General features: G+C 45.9%; 2 protein-coding genes across 6 annotated transcripts in view; both read left to right on the plus strand.

Annotated features, from left to right (window-relative positions):
• Window positions 1-13,545, plus strand: part of LOC138199833 (signal-induced proliferation-associated 1-like protein 1) — a 32,163-nt gene extending 18,618 nt beyond the window's left edge. The window contains exons 5-21 of one of the 2 annotated variants that reach the window (XM_069152064.1): window positions 46-220; window positions 916-1,019; window positions 1,257-1,414; window positions 4,632-5,211; window positions 6,160-6,434; window positions 6,563-6,814; window positions 6,922-7,065; window positions 7,188-7,321; window positions 7,422-7,504; window positions 7,758-8,176; window positions 8,999-9,187; window positions 9,809-9,971; window positions 10,360-10,561; window positions 10,725-10,874; window positions 11,054-11,171; window positions 11,460-11,538; window positions 11,680-13,545. In XM_069152064.1, coding sequence (XP_069008165.1) covers window positions 46-220; window positions 916-1,019; window positions 1,257-1,414; window positions 4,632-5,211; window positions 6,160-6,434; window positions 6,563-6,814; window positions 6,922-7,065; window positions 7,188-7,321; window positions 7,422-7,504; window positions 7,758-8,176; window positions 8,999-9,187; window positions 9,809-9,971; window positions 10,360-10,561; window positions 10,725-10,874; window positions 11,054-11,171; window positions 11,460-11,538; window positions 11,680-11,823 — 3,369 coding nt within the window. In that variant the 3' untranslated portion in view covers window positions 11,824-13,545. Of the gene's footprint in view, window positions 1-45; window positions 221-915; window positions 1,020-1,256; window positions 1,415-4,631; window positions 5,212-6,159; window positions 6,435-6,562; window positions 6,815-6,921; window positions 7,066-7,187; window positions 7,322-7,421; window positions 7,505-7,757; window positions 8,177-8,998; window positions 9,188-9,808; window positions 9,972-10,359; window positions 10,562-10,724; window positions 10,875-11,053; window positions 11,172-11,459; window positions 11,539-11,679 lie in introns of those variants that run through there. The other variant, XR_011178373.1, reaches the window with a different exon arrangement.
• Window positions 13,546-16,104: 2,559 nt separating this feature from the next.
• The window catches only part of LOC138199826 (regulator of G-protein signaling 6-like), a 48,229-nt gene continuing 46,013 nt past the window's right edge, over window positions 16,105-18,320 (plus strand). For 2 of the 4 annotated variants that reach the window (XM_069152054.1, XM_069152057.1), the window contains exon 1: window positions 16,865-17,261. The gene's annotated coding sequence lies outside the window, so the exon portion shown is untranslated. Of the gene's footprint in view, window positions 16,183-16,862; window positions 17,262-18,320 lie in introns of those variants that run through there. The other 2 variants (XM_069152055.1, XM_069152056.1) reach the window with 2 other exon arrangements.

Below are 18,320 nucleotides of genomic sequence, written 5' to 3' on the forward strand. Positions count from 1 at the left end.
AAAGAATCACTGCCTCTCTAATGTCCCGTGTTCGCTCGTCCTCAGCTGAGTTTCCAGGTGAAGGTGGGGGTGATGTACTGCCGAGCAGGGCAGAGCACAGAGGAGGAAATGTACAACAACGAGATGGCCGGGCCCGCCCTGGAAGAGTTCCTCCAGCTGCTGGGGGAGAAGGTTCGCCTCAAGGGCTTCACCAAGTACAGAGCCCAGCTGGACACCAAAAGTAACTCCCAGAGCCTAACACGCACTCATGGACGACACAGTTTGGGCTTTTATTCGTACATGAACTAGGCTGTGATGCATCTTTAAAGCCACTAATCGCTGCAGATAAACACCCACCATGTTTTACTCCTTGTAGTCCGGCTGTTTTACTCCTTGTAGTCCGGCTGTTTCACCAAAGATAATGAAAACTTCACCTTTGTCATATTTCACTTTATAGTTCTTGTAATTTGCCCCTTTATCTTGCCTTTTATTTCCTGCCCGTGGATCTAAGACTTCTCCTCCATGTCCTCTATAATAGTCTCTCAGTGCTGCTGAATGAAATAAAAGCTCAGCCTAGTTATGGAAATACTTTTAAGCTGCTTTGCTCGCACACATAAACACAGATTTTAATAAGTGACTGAATTAAATTAGCTTTTTTTTTAGACCACTAATCTACTTTTCTGAATCATGTAGACATTATGTCCATGCACCGTCAAACAAAAGTGTAATAGGCTCCACTTACAGGATACACGAGTAAAACAATACATTTTTCTCTATACGCTTTAGTATCAACAGACTCACTATTGTGTAGTTGTTTGGGCTATGGTGAAATTGCATCCTGTCTTGCACGGAAAAACACTGAATACACTTGTGAGTGAGATGAATGGCAGTAATTGTACAATGGCACTCAACGCTGCGCTGCTATCTTTCCTGCAGCGGATTCCACGGGCACTCACTCCCTGTACACTTCATACAAGGACTACGAGCTCATGTTCCATGTGTCCACCCTGCTGCCTTACACACCCAACAACAAACAACAGGTAAAGACAGAGAGCACGCCTTTTGTGGTTTACCTTTAGTTGGGTATCAGGAAATAGAAAACTCCTTTGTCTGTGAACAGATGCAACAAAGGAAACCTTAAAGAAAAGCTGTATTATTTCTAGGAATCCATGGTCTGTTTCTAAGTGGCATGTTTTTCACTAAATGTACATATAACTTTGCTTTTAGATTCAAAGATTCAAATAAACGTGTTTTTTTTATTTTTTTTTATTGAATAGTTGCTGAGGAAGCGCCACATTGGGAACGACATAGTGACCATTGTGTTCCAGGAGCCCGGAGCTCACCCTTTCACCCCCAAGGCCATTCGCTCTCACTTTCAACATGTCTTCATCATCGTGCGGGTGCACAACCCCTGCTCTGACAACACATGCTACAGGTGGGTCTTTGTGCTCGACCAGCAGAGATAATAATGAGTAAGCTTGCAGGTGTACAGTTAAAGACCGCAATGGAAACGGAGTCCTTTTTTTTTTTTCTTCTTCTCTTGTAAACATGTTCTGTGATTTGTCTTTTTTTTTTACGGTAAGACGGAAGAAAGAAAAAAAGTTGTGTGTTTAAAAGTCAGCCTGAGAAACATTTCTAACTTACAGCCTTGCTGAATTTTGAGTTTGGCACCGAGAGACTGACACCGAGGTGAAGGTTAGCTCACCAGCTATCAGCTGAATATATATGACGGTATCTAGAGACAAGGAAGACTCATTACAATTGTAAGGAGGCCTGACTGACCAAACTCACAGGCAACGTGGAATAACAACCTGGTTTGAACTTCCCATCTCTGAGCAGGACTTTTTTATAGGACACCACTCTCAGACTGCCGGTAGCCGTGTTTTCTGACAGGTAGCCACAGCTGCATTAAGACAAAAGCATTGACTGGAAGGCACGGGTCGAACATAAAAGCCTGTCGCCTGACTTTTGTCCTCTCTTCGTGGGCCGTGTATGTTGCCGTTAACTGTACGCTTGTAGAGGTACAGACGTGCTTGATGTCTTCAAATAGAAGACGCCAGCTCGGCAGTCGCCGTCAGATTGACGTGACTTCTCCTCAGCTTCTGGGCGTCTTCTTGTCTTGTGATCAGAATGCAGCTCTGTGGCCTTCACGCTCATTTGTCGCTACTCCAGACGCACATGTACTTTCAGATATTATGCACACATAGTTGCTCCCAAACACACACACACGTGCACTTTTCCCCCTCGTACACTAATTCACTCAAAGGCTCACTCTTCACACACTCATATAATACAAGCCTCCCCCTCCCTCCCCTCCTCTTCTCCTCCTCTCCCTGCCTGCCACTTTGCCTTTGGGCAGTGAGTCGGAGTGGTCTGAAGGAGTTAGCGCCATGCACATGAAGTGCTCTGTTCACCCGGAGATGCATGTGAGTGGGGAGGACTGTGCAGAGCAGCGTTCCTCAGAGCTCACCGAGTCCAGCACCGGAGCGGACGGGTCGGGCCAGCCTTGTGACTCTCAGCTCACACCAGCATCACCTTGGGCTAATTTAGCCTGTCGTCTTTTCTTCTCGGTGCCAGGTTCTTTTTTTTTTTTTTTCAGACCAGCTCTTCCTTTCCATCAACCAGAGGACACCTTCGTTCAGTTTGCTTTTTCGCCTAAAGGGGGTGATCTCTTGGTTTATACTCTGGGACAACAGAAAGGGTAGGAGGTTTGTTCTCCTGGTTTAACTTGTGGATGAAATGGAGAGGCGCAAGACACAGAATCCTTGAGGACAATCCAGCTACCCCACCCAAAGTCAGTCGCACAGTCTCAGCCTTCAGCTTCTACTTGTACTCTGTGGATCGAGGCCCCACGTGTTAAAACTTCACTCCTGACTGGTCATCACTGGCTTTTGCCTGGATGTCTTTCCTCGATGGTTTGGAAAACAAATCCGAGTCTGGTCAAGAGAACGCAGCCACAAGGAGCGTACTGAGCGGTGTATCCTGATAGCTGCACAACAGAACTCAGTTAGCATCGGCCCGGCTAACCGTTTTATCGCCTTGCATTGATTGTAGCAAAGATTCAGGATATTTTGCAGCGATTATTTGAAAAACATGGTTGCTTTTTGGTGAATACAAGGAGGTAAGTTACAGATATTTGTGCTGATGCTAGCATGCTGTGTTGTATTGGTTGAAACAATGCAGAGTAGCTGATGCAGTGATTTGACTTTGCACTGTTACTCAGTCAATACAAAGCTCTGCCTATTTGGGCTGATCACCAGTTCCACCTCAGCAAACACAAGCACACACACTTGATACTCCCAGAAATTCTTTGACATGACATATAGTCGCTTGAAACTTTATTTCCCATTCCTAAGAGCTTGCTTTTTTATTTTTTATTGTTCTTTCATGTGACTTTGTGTCTTTTATAATTTGTGTAAGAGCACGTCAATAATGCAATGTCTTCTCTAATCTCTCGTAACAACAAATATGTTTCGATTTGTGGAGTCATCTAGTTATTAATAGCCTGTTGTTGCCTGCTGCTGAGATTTGGATAATGCTCAGGTCATATTGAGCCAGACCAAAGCATTAGAGGAGTAAGTGGCCTGGGGCCAGCGGGGTGCTAATCTGCTGCTTTCAACCGCTGCCTCGAAGTCACACGGGGCCAGCAAGGCGGATTGCATAACTGGATCTTTGTTTAGGAAATGTGGGCTGTTTGTGTTTGCTCACTCTAGCTGCAGCGCTGCTTCTCCATGCTATGATGTAGCAGAGAGTGGCAGGGTGTCAGCACTGGGAGCTGGCTTGTCATCTGGGATTGGACGTATAGCATTTATACGCCAAGCGTAGTCGGGCATTTCTGCAAGCGTTTCTGCTACGGGGCAATGGCTGTGTTATCTCTTTAATGGGCTGGATGGAGACTTGTCAGGGTTGTCACACCAGCTTATCCAAAGCCACGTCTTGGTTTGCACGTTCACGTGGGTTGACTGTATGCATGTATGTATGTGTGCAGTTACCACGTCAACATAGCCTCCATACATGAGCAGCGACACGAGTGTGAACATGGCACCGAAATCGTAGACGCATCTCTTCCTTCGTAGTGAAATAATTCCAGTATGTTTTTAAAACCTCATTTCGAGCCAAGTTTCTGATGAACAACAGGTACGAGGCAACCTTACCTACACCTGTTCACTAATTTATAGTAATTTAACTCCATTATGTGCAGACGGAATAGGAGCAGCGGAGGGTAACAGGAGGAGAGCCTTGCCTGTAGGAATTTTAACGCCCTCCTTTGTACTGACAAGTGAAACACGTCAAAGGCAACAAAACCTCAGGGGAAATAAAGATGTCCCCACCATGCTTTTTTTTATGAGATCATCTGCTGTTTGTCCTTGCAATGTAACTTTTTCCCCCAGTTGCAAGACTGTCATGCAAAAATGGGAACTTTCTGTTATCAGTATCCTGTATAACATCGTATTGTGTTCTTGTTAATTATATTTTATTTTGTTTTTATGTATTTATCTTTGCATATCTTTATTTTTTTGGTTCCTAACCAAGCTCTACTTTTTTTAGGTCATTGCTGGAGACGCCTGTGAGAACCGCTTTGGTTTATGCTGTTTGTTCATTTACATGTTCTGGCTCTGACCTCACACCTTTCCTACCTTCTTCTCCTGCAGTGTGGCTGTCACCCGTTCCCAGGACGTTCCCTCCTTCGGCCCACCAATCCCCAAGGGCGTGACCTTCCCCAAGTCCACTGTTTTCAGGGACTTCCTGCTGGCCAAAGTCATCAACGCTGAGAACGCAGCCCACAAGTCGGATAAATTTGGCGCCATGGCAACTCGCACGCGGCAGGAGTATCTGCGGGACTTGGCGGAGCGTCACGTGACCAGCACACCGGTAGAACCCACCGGGAAGTTCCCCTTCATATCCCTGGCGCACAAACGGCGGGAGAAGGTGCGTCCGTACAGCGGGGCCGAGCTGCGGAGCCTCGGGGCTGTGACCTGGCAGGTCCACGCTGAAGACCAGGTGGCCGGTGCTGAACGCGAGTGCCTGTTGGCCATTTCAAATGACTTCATCATCCTGCTGGATCAAGACGCCAAAGCGGTGGTGTTTAACTGCGCCACGCGTGACGTGATTGGTTGGTCAACGGGGAGCCCCGCCTCCATGAAGATCTACTACGAGCGTGGTGAGAGCGTGTCGCTGCGCTCCATCAATAACAACACAGAAGACTTTGGAGAGGTCGTCAAAAGACTGGAGGTCAGTGGGGCACCGCTGCTGTCTGTCGCTGCTCATGACATCAGCATACACCATCTGCTGTAGTCACATTGAGCCAAACACACACACACACACAACTCTGACTATCATGAGCACATTACTATTTTCATCATCATATTTACAAGTTATCTGGAAAGCTTATCCATTACAGACAACAATGACTAAAACATACACTTCTAAATCAAGTCACTAGTCTCAATCAATGTGTCCCTGCAGGTATGTAAGTAAAACGTGCTCGGTGGAGTCTTACAGTGACTTCCTGTCCCATGATGGAGAGTGTGAGGGCACGTTTCTCACCCTGTCCACTTCCCTGACAACAGTAGGACCAAAAATTAAGAACTAATCATCGTTGATGTTGTTATGGCAACATGAAGGCGCAGCCTCAAATTATACGGTCACTAAAAAGCCGCAGCTGTTGTGTTGACTCTGTGATTGTAAGCCATACAGAGCATAATGCATTGTAATTTGATTATGTGATATCATTGCTGAGGTTTGTAATGTGGTGTAGGTAAAGCAGTATTTTTGGCGGGGGATTTAAATCGTTCCAAAGACGCTGCAGTTCTGGGTGATGGTAAACAAAGTGAAAAAAATGGCTGCTGTGTGCGGCCAGTGTGGTCACATGTTTCTCTTAGTGTTTTTTGCATAACTATGTTGTGGGCTTCAAGACGGGCATCTGAACTTCCTGCTGTAATTACAACTATTGGCGACTTAGGTCACTTCTTACAAGTAGATGAAAGGATATAAGGTGTCTAAAAGTCGTCGGTCCCAGTGGAGCATATATAACTTAAAAATGAAGTTATGAGCTGTTTCGTGTTGATAGTATGTGACTCTGAAAGGTTTATCAGAATGTTTTAAAGTTCTATACGTTGTACATTTCCTTCCCTCTCTGTCCCCCTCTTCCTCTGCACTCCTTCCCTGCCTGTTCTGTAGCTGCTGACCAAAGGCAGCCAGACCACAGAGATGACGCTGCGCCGTAACGCCCTGGGCCAGCTGGGCTTTCATGTCAACTTCGAGGGCATCGTAGCAGAGGTGGAGCCCTACGGCTACGCCTGGCAGGCCGGGCTCAGGCAGGGCAGCCGGTTGGTGGAGATTTGCAAAGTGTCTGTAGCCTCACTGTCCCACGAGCAGATGATCGACCTGCTCAGAACCTCAGTCACCGTCAAGGTGGTCATCATTCCTCCGCACGACGACTCCACACCACGCAGGTAGACTCAAAGTATATCGATAGATTCAAGATAGACGAGTTCATGTTGTGCTTTGTGGCTTTTTTCTTTTTTTTTTTTTAAAGCTGTCTTTAGTTTATTCTGACTGTGCATGTTTCATGTGCTGACAGAGGTTGCTCAGAAATCTACCACATGCCACTTGTGGACTACAAGAACCACAAGGAGGGCATGCCCTATGAGTTAAAGTTCCCCTTCCGCCCCACTAACAACAACACCAAGTGGCCACGCACCTCATCCAGCCCTCAAACACGCGCTGCTGGCACGGGGGGAACCCTGATCAAGGCCCCGCCCTCGGACTTCAGCAACTCCGCCGCCATGCCCCGCAGCGTGTCCAGCGACGGCCGACCTCTCAACCCCAAAAGGTCTCGGAATAAACGCAGTGCTGAAATGAAACTTGGCCGACACGCTGAGCTTGTATCTGTGTGGTTGCAGCACATGTCTTTAATGACATCCACATGTGTCCTCGCAGATATTCCCCAGGGAACGACAACTACGCTCTCGCCTGCTCCATTGCGATGGGTCGCACACTGCACAGCACCAACTCCCCCTCCAGCCTCCCCTACACAGACACCGGGAGCTCCAGCCACTGGAGGCAGCAGTCTATGCCTGATGGGTAAGTTCATCTGCCCCTCTCTGCCGGTCACACCGACTTAATGAAACGTATGGAAACGTCATTTTGGCCTGTTTATGTGCGCTCCATGGTAACATAGACGACCCTCTTCATGTCCCTTTCAGATTTAATAACAACTGCCAGTCCCCCGTGTCATCTGTGCGCCACGTGGCAGGCGAGGGGGTCAATGGGATCAAAGTGAGCTCCAGCACGGGTGTCGGATGGTCCCGACCCGGTGAGGGTGACAAAACAAGCTCAGGTGAGCAGAACTCTTATCAAGTTTTCATAAAACACTTGATTTATAACGATGCTGTAGCTCGTGTACTCTCTCGTTGTGTGTATGTCTTTACATCCTGCAGACTCTCTGGTTTCCAAGGCAGTGATTCCTCGACTCCAGTCGTCAGAGCAGAGCAGCCACGTTTCTCCCAACAAGAGCGCTAAGGTGAGCAAACATCAAACAACCATCACATGGCATTTTCTTGCTGCTATATGATGGCAGGTTATGAGTTGATAAAGGAGACCCTGTGGTAGCAAAAGGACTGCTGTTTAATTTCTGGTAATGATAATGTGCTTTTGAATAAGAGCTCCAATTTGCGTATGCCAACTCACACTGAAGACAGTAAAAAACATTAAAAAAATAAAAATCCAGTTTTTTATGTTTGAAATTGATCATTTGCTTTCACATCTGTTAACAGGCAGATGCTCCCTATTCATCCAGCCAGTCGAGCAGCAACACGCTGTCCAGCAACGCCTCCAGCTCCGCCCACAGCGATGAGAAGTGGTACGAGGTTGGCTCCCGCTCTGGAGTACGGAGCGAGCTGGACCTCAACGGCTACCTTCAGGGCACCTCCACTGACAGCGGCATCGACGCCACCTCCTTCACCGCCACCCAGAGCAGCACAGCTTCCTCCACCGGTGCCTTCAGGGCCAAAGACAAAATAGCTTGGCAGGAGGACCCAGCCGGCGGCCAGGGGGCCACCGACTCGTCTCCCCCGACACCAGACTCGCTTGTCACCACCGGAGGCGGTGAGATCCCGGCGAAGAACCCGACATCCTTTCCGCTGGGCCCCGACAGCGGCTCCTACGGCCTCACCGATGCCGCCTCCCTCTCCAGGTGTGCTGCTCTTCTGTTTCAGTCAGCTGCGGAGGAATTTGTGCCTTTACATCCATGTTTCATTAAACAGACAGTGATTCATTGTAGTCCAGATATATCCGCACTGGCGCAGATGGAAAAGTCCAAAGCTCTGCGGTTTGGCATGAACAAAGGGAGAGAGGGAGATTGAAAATCTCTGTGTGTGTGTGTGTGTGTGGTTTTGCATTTGTATGTATCTCCGTCTCCTGGTATACACGATAGAAAGGAAGTGCTTGAAGTTGCTAGAAATGCAGACTGTGAGCTCAGCACTGTTCCCCCTCTTCTAAATCCCACTTCCTCTGAATCAACTAAAGCTTTCCCCCGTCTCCTCTTCACTCAGCCAGAAATAACTCGGCTCCTCCAGACCTGTACATTCACTGGCTGCTTTGTTTTACAGCATGTGCATGTGCATACGCGCTTGTTGCAAAACTTTATGTTTGAAACCCAAACTTTAATGTCAGCTAGGTAGAAATGTTTGACTGGGCTGGAAATGAAGCACAAGGACACTGTGTCCTATTTTCTATTTATGAATTCATCAGTTGATCCCGTCTACGGAGCTAGTTGACATGCAGTGATGGAACAAGTTAACTTGTGTTTTTTTAAGAGGAATGTAGTCTAAAATAAAAACAGCTTGATGGAAGCTTCATCAATAACACTCAATAAACTAGGGCCAAAATTTAATTTAATTAAATGAACTTCATCACTCCATCTGATGTCATAGCTAGTTCATTTTCTAATTTCGTGAACATCTAAGTCTGTGCTGCCGTTCTTTGACTCACCCCTCTGCCCTTCTTTCTCGTGCAGCCCCATGTCGACAGAAAGCGACGCGGCTGCAGCTCCGCCCACCTCGCCCACCTCGCCCACATCCCCGAACCCCCTGTCCCCGGGATCCAAGAGCTTCTACCCTCGTCAAGGGGCAACCTCGAAATACCTGATTGGCTGGAGGAAGCCTGGGGGAACCGTCAACTCTGTGGACTTTGGCAGCACGCGCAAGTAAGATGGGAATAGTTATTCTAAAACCTCCAGTGAACGCTTAAAAGTGTGTTGTGAAAGTTGTGAGAAGATTATAATTCTGTAATTCTTGTCAGAAGGGAATATTTTGTTGTATTTGTCCCAGTGTCTGCTCAGCTACTTTTAAAGTTGTTTTTATATTTGATCAACAGTGCCACCATGTGGTGAAGCTGAGTTTTAAACTTTTTTCAGATCATTGTTTGGTTTCAAAAAAGATTATGAGGAAACATCCTTTTTTTTTTTTTCTTTTTTTTTTTTTTCATTTCATTCATTCGAAGCAACATATGTCTCTGAGTTTGTTATTGCGTGGTTTGTGGTTAATGACTAATGATGTTTTCACACCATGCAGCTGTTCACGAAACCACAGTTTCTCCTGGTGAAACAATTAGTGGTTCAATATCTTGTCGAGGTTCAGACCAACACCCTGTTGTTAACAGAACTGTTGCAGTTACTTATTAGTCAAACGTTTCCCGCTCTTGGTATTTGAACAGGTGATCTCGAATCACAGGCAAGCTTTGTTTACTTCTGTGTCCTAATTCTCTATTTAATTTGTGTTATTTGGATATAAGAGCTTTTCTATCTGCTTTTTGCTTCGATCTCCAGACGGCATCAGAGTGACGGTTTGCTGGGAGGTCAGCCCCAGCTCAGGGCCAATCTCCGGGGCTCTCAGTCGCCCCAGCGGCACACTGCCAAGTCCAGCCTGGAAGAGGACTTGAAGAAGCTCATCACACTTGACAGCCCGCCTCCCACGACAAGTGAAGAGAAGGTACCGAGAAATTATCTGACCTAACTACTTATACTGATGAGATAGAGATAGTTGGAGACAGTGAATAATGTAGCAAAAAAATAATGGATAAATACTCATAATAAACTCGGCAATAATGCAAAATGATCCACTTTTATAGCGTTAGTAGTGATAAATAACATCGAGTTTATATTTCAGCTGGATTGTTATTAATTGTTAAAAGGAATATATTTGTAACATGAAGGAGGGTCTAGAGCTCATCTTGGACTGTGGAGGAACATTTGACAAAACGTGTGGGAGCCGCTGACAATTCTGGTTTATTTGAAAGTGATTCTTCCAGTTTAACACCAGTTTAACAGTCATTTCTCTCTTCCTGCCGCCACTCGTCTGTTTCCATCCCCATCTGAAGCCGCTGTTTCCGGGTCCGCCACCCTGCCGTCGATCCCTTCAGAGAACGCTGTCGGACGAGAGTATTTACAGCGGGCAGAGGGAGCCGTCGTTCAGTGGGCAGCGTGACACGCCCACCGACCTCCTGTTCACCTGCTCCACCATCCCACGATCACCCACCACCCGCAACGCAGCCGGCCGGCGAGCATCACACAAATCTCTGGGTAAATATTTGGCTTCCTGTGAGACAAAAGGAAGCAATATGCAATTACATACAGTCTCAATTTTAATGGCATGACTTTTGACTAAAATTTTCACCCAGCTGCTGTCGGGGGAAAGCAGATACAAATGTCATCCGGTTTGTTTTACTCTGCTGTTTCTTCTCAGGAGACTTGTCAGCCCCAGCGACCTCCGAGCTGGAGCAGGAGAGGAAGAGGCAGCAGCTGGAGGAGCCCGTCCTCATGCCCCTGCCTGACGCCGGGGTCGATGGCCCGCTGGACTGGGCCCACCTGGTAGATGCTGCCAAGGCCTTTGAGGGTAGGCCCTCGTCCTGTTTTCATTTACACTTCAAATTCTATGACAAGTGAAGGTTAATTAGTGACATTATTTTTCTGTGGAAACCTGTCATCTTTATTATCACCAGAAGAGGGCGCTGCTGCTCAGTATTTCTTCTCTGTGGTCTAATAAATCGTCCTGAATGTTTTTTTTTTATTCAGAGCAGAGGCTGGTTTTCCTAGCAGCCCAAGAGGAGAGCTCCATGGCTGAGAGCACAGCAGCCAGCAGCCCCCAGCAGGCCGAGCCTCAGGCGGCTCCACTGAGACAGCCCTCGCCTGGGTAAGGAGCCTCAGGTCATGGCCTGCGACCAATGTTTGCTTTGATCTGCTTGTTTTCTGCACTTTGCAATGGAAAATCCTGCAGATTTAACTCCCATCAACTCCACTGCAGCTGATGTCATTAATTAGTCTTTCTCTCTGGCTGACTGCATGCTGATCAGTAAACATGTTTGGTTGGACGAAAAAAATCAGTATACATCTGTATTGAACAAAATAATATTTAACCTTTGCTGCACTCTGAAACTTCAGTGTTTGTCCCGGTTAATATCGTGTCTGTGTCTGTTCACAGAGAGACTCCAGCCTGCTTGATGGGGAAGGTGAGCCAGCTGGAGTCCATGGTGAAGGTGCTGCAGGAGGACCTGAAAAAGGTGAGTTCCTGTTCAGTTGGACTCCTTCTCCTCTCTGACTGAGGGACACAAGCACTTGTAAAGGCACTATCACCCTTACATAAGCCAAGTATCACCCACCTAAGATCAGATTGCTCACACGTGTGTCTTTGTCGCAATCAGGAGAAAGATGCCAAGGCGTCGCTGCAGGTTCAGATCCAGAGCCTGAGAGAGGACAACCAGCGTCTCTTGGAGGAGTCCTACAGCGCCTCCGCCAAGCTCAAGAAGTTCACAGAGTGGGTTTTCAACACCATCGACATGAACTGAAGCACCCAGCCGCGCTCCACTGGAACTATAACCACTACTCAAGCTGATCTCAAACTTTCAGTACTGTTAACACAACAGAGTCACTTACGGGAACAGTGCGTTGGGCTTTTCCAAACCTGGTGCCAACATGGATTTACACTCCATCCTTCCTCAGCCTTGTGCAACGATCACCATAACAGACAAAGACTCGTTACACAAAAAAAAACACGGCGTAGAGGAAAAAAGCAGTGGGTCAACTGTGTGTCGGTTTTCATCAGCATGCACTCCCTTCCTTAGGAGTTGTTAAATTAAATGATGATTTGTTTCCAGTTTGATGGACTGCTGGTATCCCTGCATGTCACAGAGAGCAAGATGTCGCAAACAAACCCAAAGGGATTTAATGTTTCTGTCCCCATTTAACTTCCTGGCTAACCTAATTACAAATGAACAGATTTCCAATTAAATAAGCTCTCTAACACAAATTTAAATTTCCTTCATGCCATGCAAGAGCTGGTATCGCCCCCATGTTGCTTTGATAAAAGTTGAATTAATTGAGAGTCTGTTGTAAAGTTATTGCTGTTTAGACATACTGCAGTTTTCCCATATTTTTGTATTACTAACCAAAAAAATAGAAGCTATATGAGATGCCGGGAGATGTCACTTTTGAGGGAGGTAGTAGGCAGACAGACAGACTCCAAGGTCACCGTAAGGTCAAGTGCCTGTCTGCATTGCCTGTGTAAAAGATGTTAAAGGGTTATTGCAAGTAGAAGTTGTACAGGACTACTGGATACATGAAAAGAATATATATTGTACAAAGACAACATGGGTGCCATAAAGATAGCTATTGACAATTTGGTGTCACTCATTCTGATTGTACATTGTATGATGTTAACATTTATTTTCTCATACCTCCCCCTATGATAATGTAAAGAGTATTTAAGATAAAGATGATGGCCAAGAAAAGACAGACAGTCACAGATATGTACGTCCCTAATATAAAGGTCAGTGTATATCCTTTGATGGCTAACTTCTCATCCAAAAAATGAATTATTATGTTTTCTGGTTTTTCTTGCCTTGCCTTGCTGCAGTGGAGTGATTGACAGCGCCACCTAGTGTTGACTACATGTGAAATATTCCCCGAAGCCCCCCCCCCCCCCCCCCCCCCCCACACACACACACACACACATCCATAGCATGTTAAAAAGCCTCAATCTGATCCTACATTCTCTGAATAGATTAAATCGGTACTGTTCGGTATATGAATACAAAGTCAAATATTGTGTAAATCCTGAAATTTGAGCTGCAGATTTTTCTGTAGAATGTAAATCTGCTTGAAAGCCCAACCTGAATTATTTTGTCTGTAGACCAAACAAAGTCCTTATTTAAGCCTCGTACTGTAACCGTTTCCTTTTATACTCAGATACTGTGCAACTGTATATAAGGAGAATTTAATATTCATCAAAATTTGCACCTTCATTCTTATTTTTTAAGATTTTCTTTTATTTTTTTTTATGTGTTTCTGCTTTACTGGCTAGTGGAGAGTGAAAGGAGTGAGACGAAAGATTTAAAAAAATACAAATAAAATAAGGGGGGATAAGACAGGACAAAGACCCCGAGTCCCTGCAGCCGATCGCCCCTATGCCTTCATTCTTAACATGTGTGAAAGCATGTGATTCTGTTTCCATTGAGCTGTGATGTGTAAAAAAATGTTTATATCTATTAAAGATATTTTGTTGAATTACACTCCGCGTTTCTCAGTGCTGGTCTGCTGTGACATTTGTGACACAGAAAGATCTCTTTTATGTTACAAGGGATAAACCTAAAACTGCCGTAACTGCTGGGGTTATTTGAGGTGTCTTCAGGAGTAAATGGTAAACGTGGCAGTGACCCGGCAGGAGGTGGCTGCCTGCTGTTGTATTGTGATTAACAGAAAGCTGCTGTTTTTTCCACTCAGGCATGATTACACAAGGCAGTTGCCCTGACAGAGACGAGCCTGGGGGGGGGGGGGCAGATTGATGGATGACGACACCCTGGGAGACATCAGGGTGAAGACGTGGACGATTATGGATCCGATATATTTGGTCAGTTTAGATTAAAGGTCGGGTTCACTGTTTTTTTTTCCAGCCTATCCTAAAAAAAAAAAATGGCCACATGGCCAGTAATAAAGGTACTGTCCAGTAAATTTGTTCCTCCTGTCCATATTAGCCGTGAAGATATCTCTTTGTTATGTGATTCCACGAGAATAAAAGGAGACATGTGTGTGAAACTGAGCTCTCAGCAGTGTGGGTTTGATATTCAAATGACTTCTAAAGTTATCTCGGCACAGAATTCCTTCAGTTTCCAGTGTTTCTTTGATGAGATGCAGTGAAGGGATATTCTCTAGTAAGATGTTGCTGTTGCACCGTTTTCAATTTAATTTCATCTTATTCTATTTTATGTGTATATACTGTGCATTTTTTAAAATTATATTTATACCTTTAATACCTCTATTTTTATTCTGTAATTTGCATTGCTTTTGCCGTATCTTCCATGCTGCTGTAACAAAACAATTTCCCCTTGTGGGATCCATCTATCCATCTATCCATGTCTACAGCCATGACAGCAGCTCCTGCCATGTGGGACAGACTAAATGTCCTTCTGATCCTGGATTCCCTTGTAATTGGTTGTTACGTTGTGGGAGGGTTGAGGCCAAGGTTGTGAGTTAAATACCAGTTACCTGGTGGGGAAACAATCAATCACAGTTACCATCAGGTACCTGATTGATTGTTCCACCATCAACACAGCAGTGTTGACTTTACGATGTGCGTCCCTCTGGCACGAAGGGTGTTCAGGCTCCGCGGGAGCTTTTTATTCTCTCCACTTCTCTGAGCCGACTGCTGACGACGACACGCAAACATGCTCACGGTGACGAGGCAATGTACAGTTATTTAACAGTTAATATTATGTTGAGGTGATGGTGCATTTAAATCAGAGTTGGACAAGAGCAAGATAAAACATCAGGGATCACCACAATTGTCATAATTTATCCTCCAGGGGTAGAAGTTGTGGTATTTTATCAAATCTGTCCAAAAGATTGTAACTTTGCAAGATACCAACTTGATTTGTTGAACAGACTGCTGAAGCCTCGTATTGTTCCCTCATCTCCTCCGTTGGAAATGCATCTAGGAAGGAATAACCTATGACGTGGCAACAGTAAATGTAAGAGTGAACGAATCCTTTAAATAATTTATGTCAATAATCGATGCCTCCGCTGCATCTTCACATGTTTATGCGCCGTATCTGCCAAACACACTCGTCTTTCTTCTCTCTCCACGCGGGCAGCATCTCTGCGGTGTTGTGTGGCGGGTAGTGTTGTTCTCTGGCAGTGGTGTGGCCATGAACAGGCTGTTCAATAATTTAGCTCAGATTATAGCAGGGCTGGCCCCCTCAAAGCAGATTAGAGAAGTCCCTGCCTGTCTGTCTGTCTGTCTGCCTGCCTGCCTGCCTGTCTGTCTGTCTGTCACCTTGTTAATGATGGCACTCCTTAATTCTGGCACAACTCGTGGAACAAGAAGACATGGTTGCAGGTCACTGCAATGTGGCTGGTGTGTGTGGTTTGTAGAAATCAGTGCGGGATGGGTGGTTGTGTCATTTTGCTATACAGAACTGTAGATCTACAGTTCTGTATAGTTGTGAGCAGATCTCTATTAATGCTGGGGGATGTGCTGATAAGTATTAGAGAAATGTGTGGGGTAAGCACCGTGGGCCGCCGAATGGTTTCACACTAATAGACACGCCACTCACGCGGGTGTGTGACCTCGGTTTCCCTTGGTTACCACATTTACAGAGAAAAACAGTTTTGAGTTGTTAAAATTTGAATCTGCTTTTCGCCTGAAGAAAACATACCGAACAAATTCTACTTTTAATAATGAGAAGCGAGCTTTTTCATCTGTCAAGCTTGACTAAACCGGCATTCAAGGTCTTTTTCTGCGAGTGAAGAACATTTGAAGCGCCTCAAATGTTTTTAAAAGCGATGGCGAGGGGGCTTTTCAGAGCCAGGACCTACGCTTAGAAAACATTACGCTGCTGGAAAAGAGGAACACAGCAGGCTAACACAGTTCTTTGATAACTGGGGAACTGGTTCTGTCAACACAAACATCTGTATGTGTGTGGCTGTGCGTATGTGTGCATTCACTCTGCATGCATGCATTCACAAATTGGCCATGCCATGTATTTCTGGAGTATCTTCCTCGGGGGGCTTCTGGGATCTCATTTACTGCAGGAAAAAAGGTTCATTCGTTCGGGTTGCCATTTAAGCTTGAATGATTCCCGAGTTTCCATGAAGAGAGCGGAACGAGGAGCACATAGACATGCAAGAGTGGAATAGCTGGAGACACAAACGTGAGTGCATGTTTGCTTTACTCAAACCCAAAAATAGATTTTTTTTTTTTAATTTTTTTTTTTTGTCAATTATGTGAAGAGATACTGTACATCCTCCAGAAATATAAATATAAGTTGTGGAAAGATGTCTAACTTTGGATCACAGGGTGCTTAAGAAAACAAGCCGCTCCTCTCATGTAGGCTTTGAATGGAAATGGGAAAGCGTTATCTCTGAGGTGGCTCAAAGAGTCTGGGATGTATATTTATAGCCTGCATCTGTGTGTGCTCAGTAACAGTAACTTGTTTTTATATTAGCATTTCAATATCCGCTTAATGAAATGTTTCTTATTTTCAGCATCAGTGGGCGCTGCTGCAGTGTGCGTCTCTTTGTCCTCCTTTCTTTTTATGCTGTGCATCCACTGCTCGCACGCACACACACACACACACACACACACACACACACACACACACACACACACACACACACACACACACACACACACACACACTCTGTTTTCCTCTTTATATTCTCTCTAATTCCTTCATCCCTCCCCCTTTTTCAACTTGATCTACCCCTCTCTGTTGCACAGCATCTCCCTCCCTCCCCATCTCTCCTTCCCTCCCTCCCTCCCTCCCTCACTCTCTCTTTCTCTCTCTCTCTCTCTCTCTCTCTCTCTCTCTCTCTCTCTCTCTCTCTCTTTCTCTCACACACACTCACACTCTCTTTTGCTCTCGCTCAGACTGGAGCACATGCAGACAGAGGGAGAGGGGGGATGAACGAGGTGCACACATGTGAGGATCTCCTGAACTGCCGGGGCAAGGCAGGACTGGTGAAGAGAGAAGAAGAAGAAGAAGAAGAGGAGGAGGAGGAGGAGGAGGACTAGAGGAATACTGCAGTGACCAGCCAGCTTCTCTCTCCCTCTATATATTTCTCTCTCTCTCTCTGGCTGCATCACTGCTTTCATCCCCCCTTTTTTTCTCCCCTTCATCCCCTTCTCTCCCCTCCTGCCAATTATACCATGAACCTGCCTGCTGCTTGTTGCTAAGGGGGAGCCAACCAGGGGAGCAGAGTGGACCAGGCAGTATTTTTTTTTTCCAAGGTAATAAAATGCTTCAGTATTGGCAACTGTCAGGTGTCCCAGATGTTGCATCGCACAAAGCGGCTCGCCTGCTGAGAGTGAACGGGGCTGTGGGACTCACAATTACAACATGTTTCTGGGTGCATCTGGAGCGAGGCTTGTTTTGTGCATGTTGTGTGTGAACTCTTTGCCAGTTTATTGAGTTTGTTTCAGCTGACTGCAGGCGTCCGTGGGCTTGTTGATTTGAGCTTTTCCAGGGGGCTTCTGTGTGTGTGTGCCTCGCATGTCCTTTTCTGTTTATATATTGGTGTTTGCTGTGTGCTTGGATTTGATTTGACGTTGTGCATGTGCAGAAACACGCGCACGTATTGTGCAGAAGAACATGTTTGAGCTGATCGGCTGTTTTTCAGCAGCTGTCAGTGTCCCTATTCTATCTGTTTCACTTCGACACGAGCTTCCAATTCATATTTTGGACGGACATTCTGTGGACTTTGATTTGCATGCTTGAGTAGCTCAATTGGGATGAAGTCGTTCCTTAGAATTACAGCTTCCTGTCCACAGGGGAGCTATTGGCACACGACTGTTTTCTTTAAGCAGGTGCTATGCAATCCATACCGCCCGCCTTGCTATATGGCCCCCGAGGCGGGCGCAAAGATTAGCTGTCTAATGTGCTCAGACAGTGAAAAGAGCACAGACGTGTTAGCCAATGGGGAGTGCTGCACTCCGCACTTCTGGTGGCGATAACAAACAGAGAGGCGAGAGCGGATGATTACTTATTCACTCATGCGCGTCACCAGTGCTCCGTGGTGTAATAGATTAAAGTGCTCAACAATGGTGACAGAGCCAACTTCCACGTCTGCTGTTGTACAACACGGTGAATTTGAACAATTTCAGTTTTCTCCTCTCCCCACCGGAGCCGCTATCTATAGTTGTTCAAAACTTACAACATCGCACGGCTGCAATTACATAATTTCAACTTCTCCATGTCCTCTGCCATCGGCTGGCTCTTTGGGATGAGTTCGTGTTCCTGATTCAGTTCATGTATGCAGGTTTCATATTGTGCCTGCTCATGTTGGCCTG

Source organism: Embiotoca jacksoni, unplaced genomic scaffold (genome assembly GCF_022577435.1).
Source record: "Embiotoca jacksoni isolate LCO1_2020_lvr unplaced genomic scaffold, fEmbJac1.0.p SCAF_18, whole genome shotgun sequence".
Classification (NCBI taxonomy): domain Eukaryota; kingdom Metazoa; phylum Chordata; class Actinopteri; family Embiotocidae; genus Embiotoca; species Embiotoca jacksoni.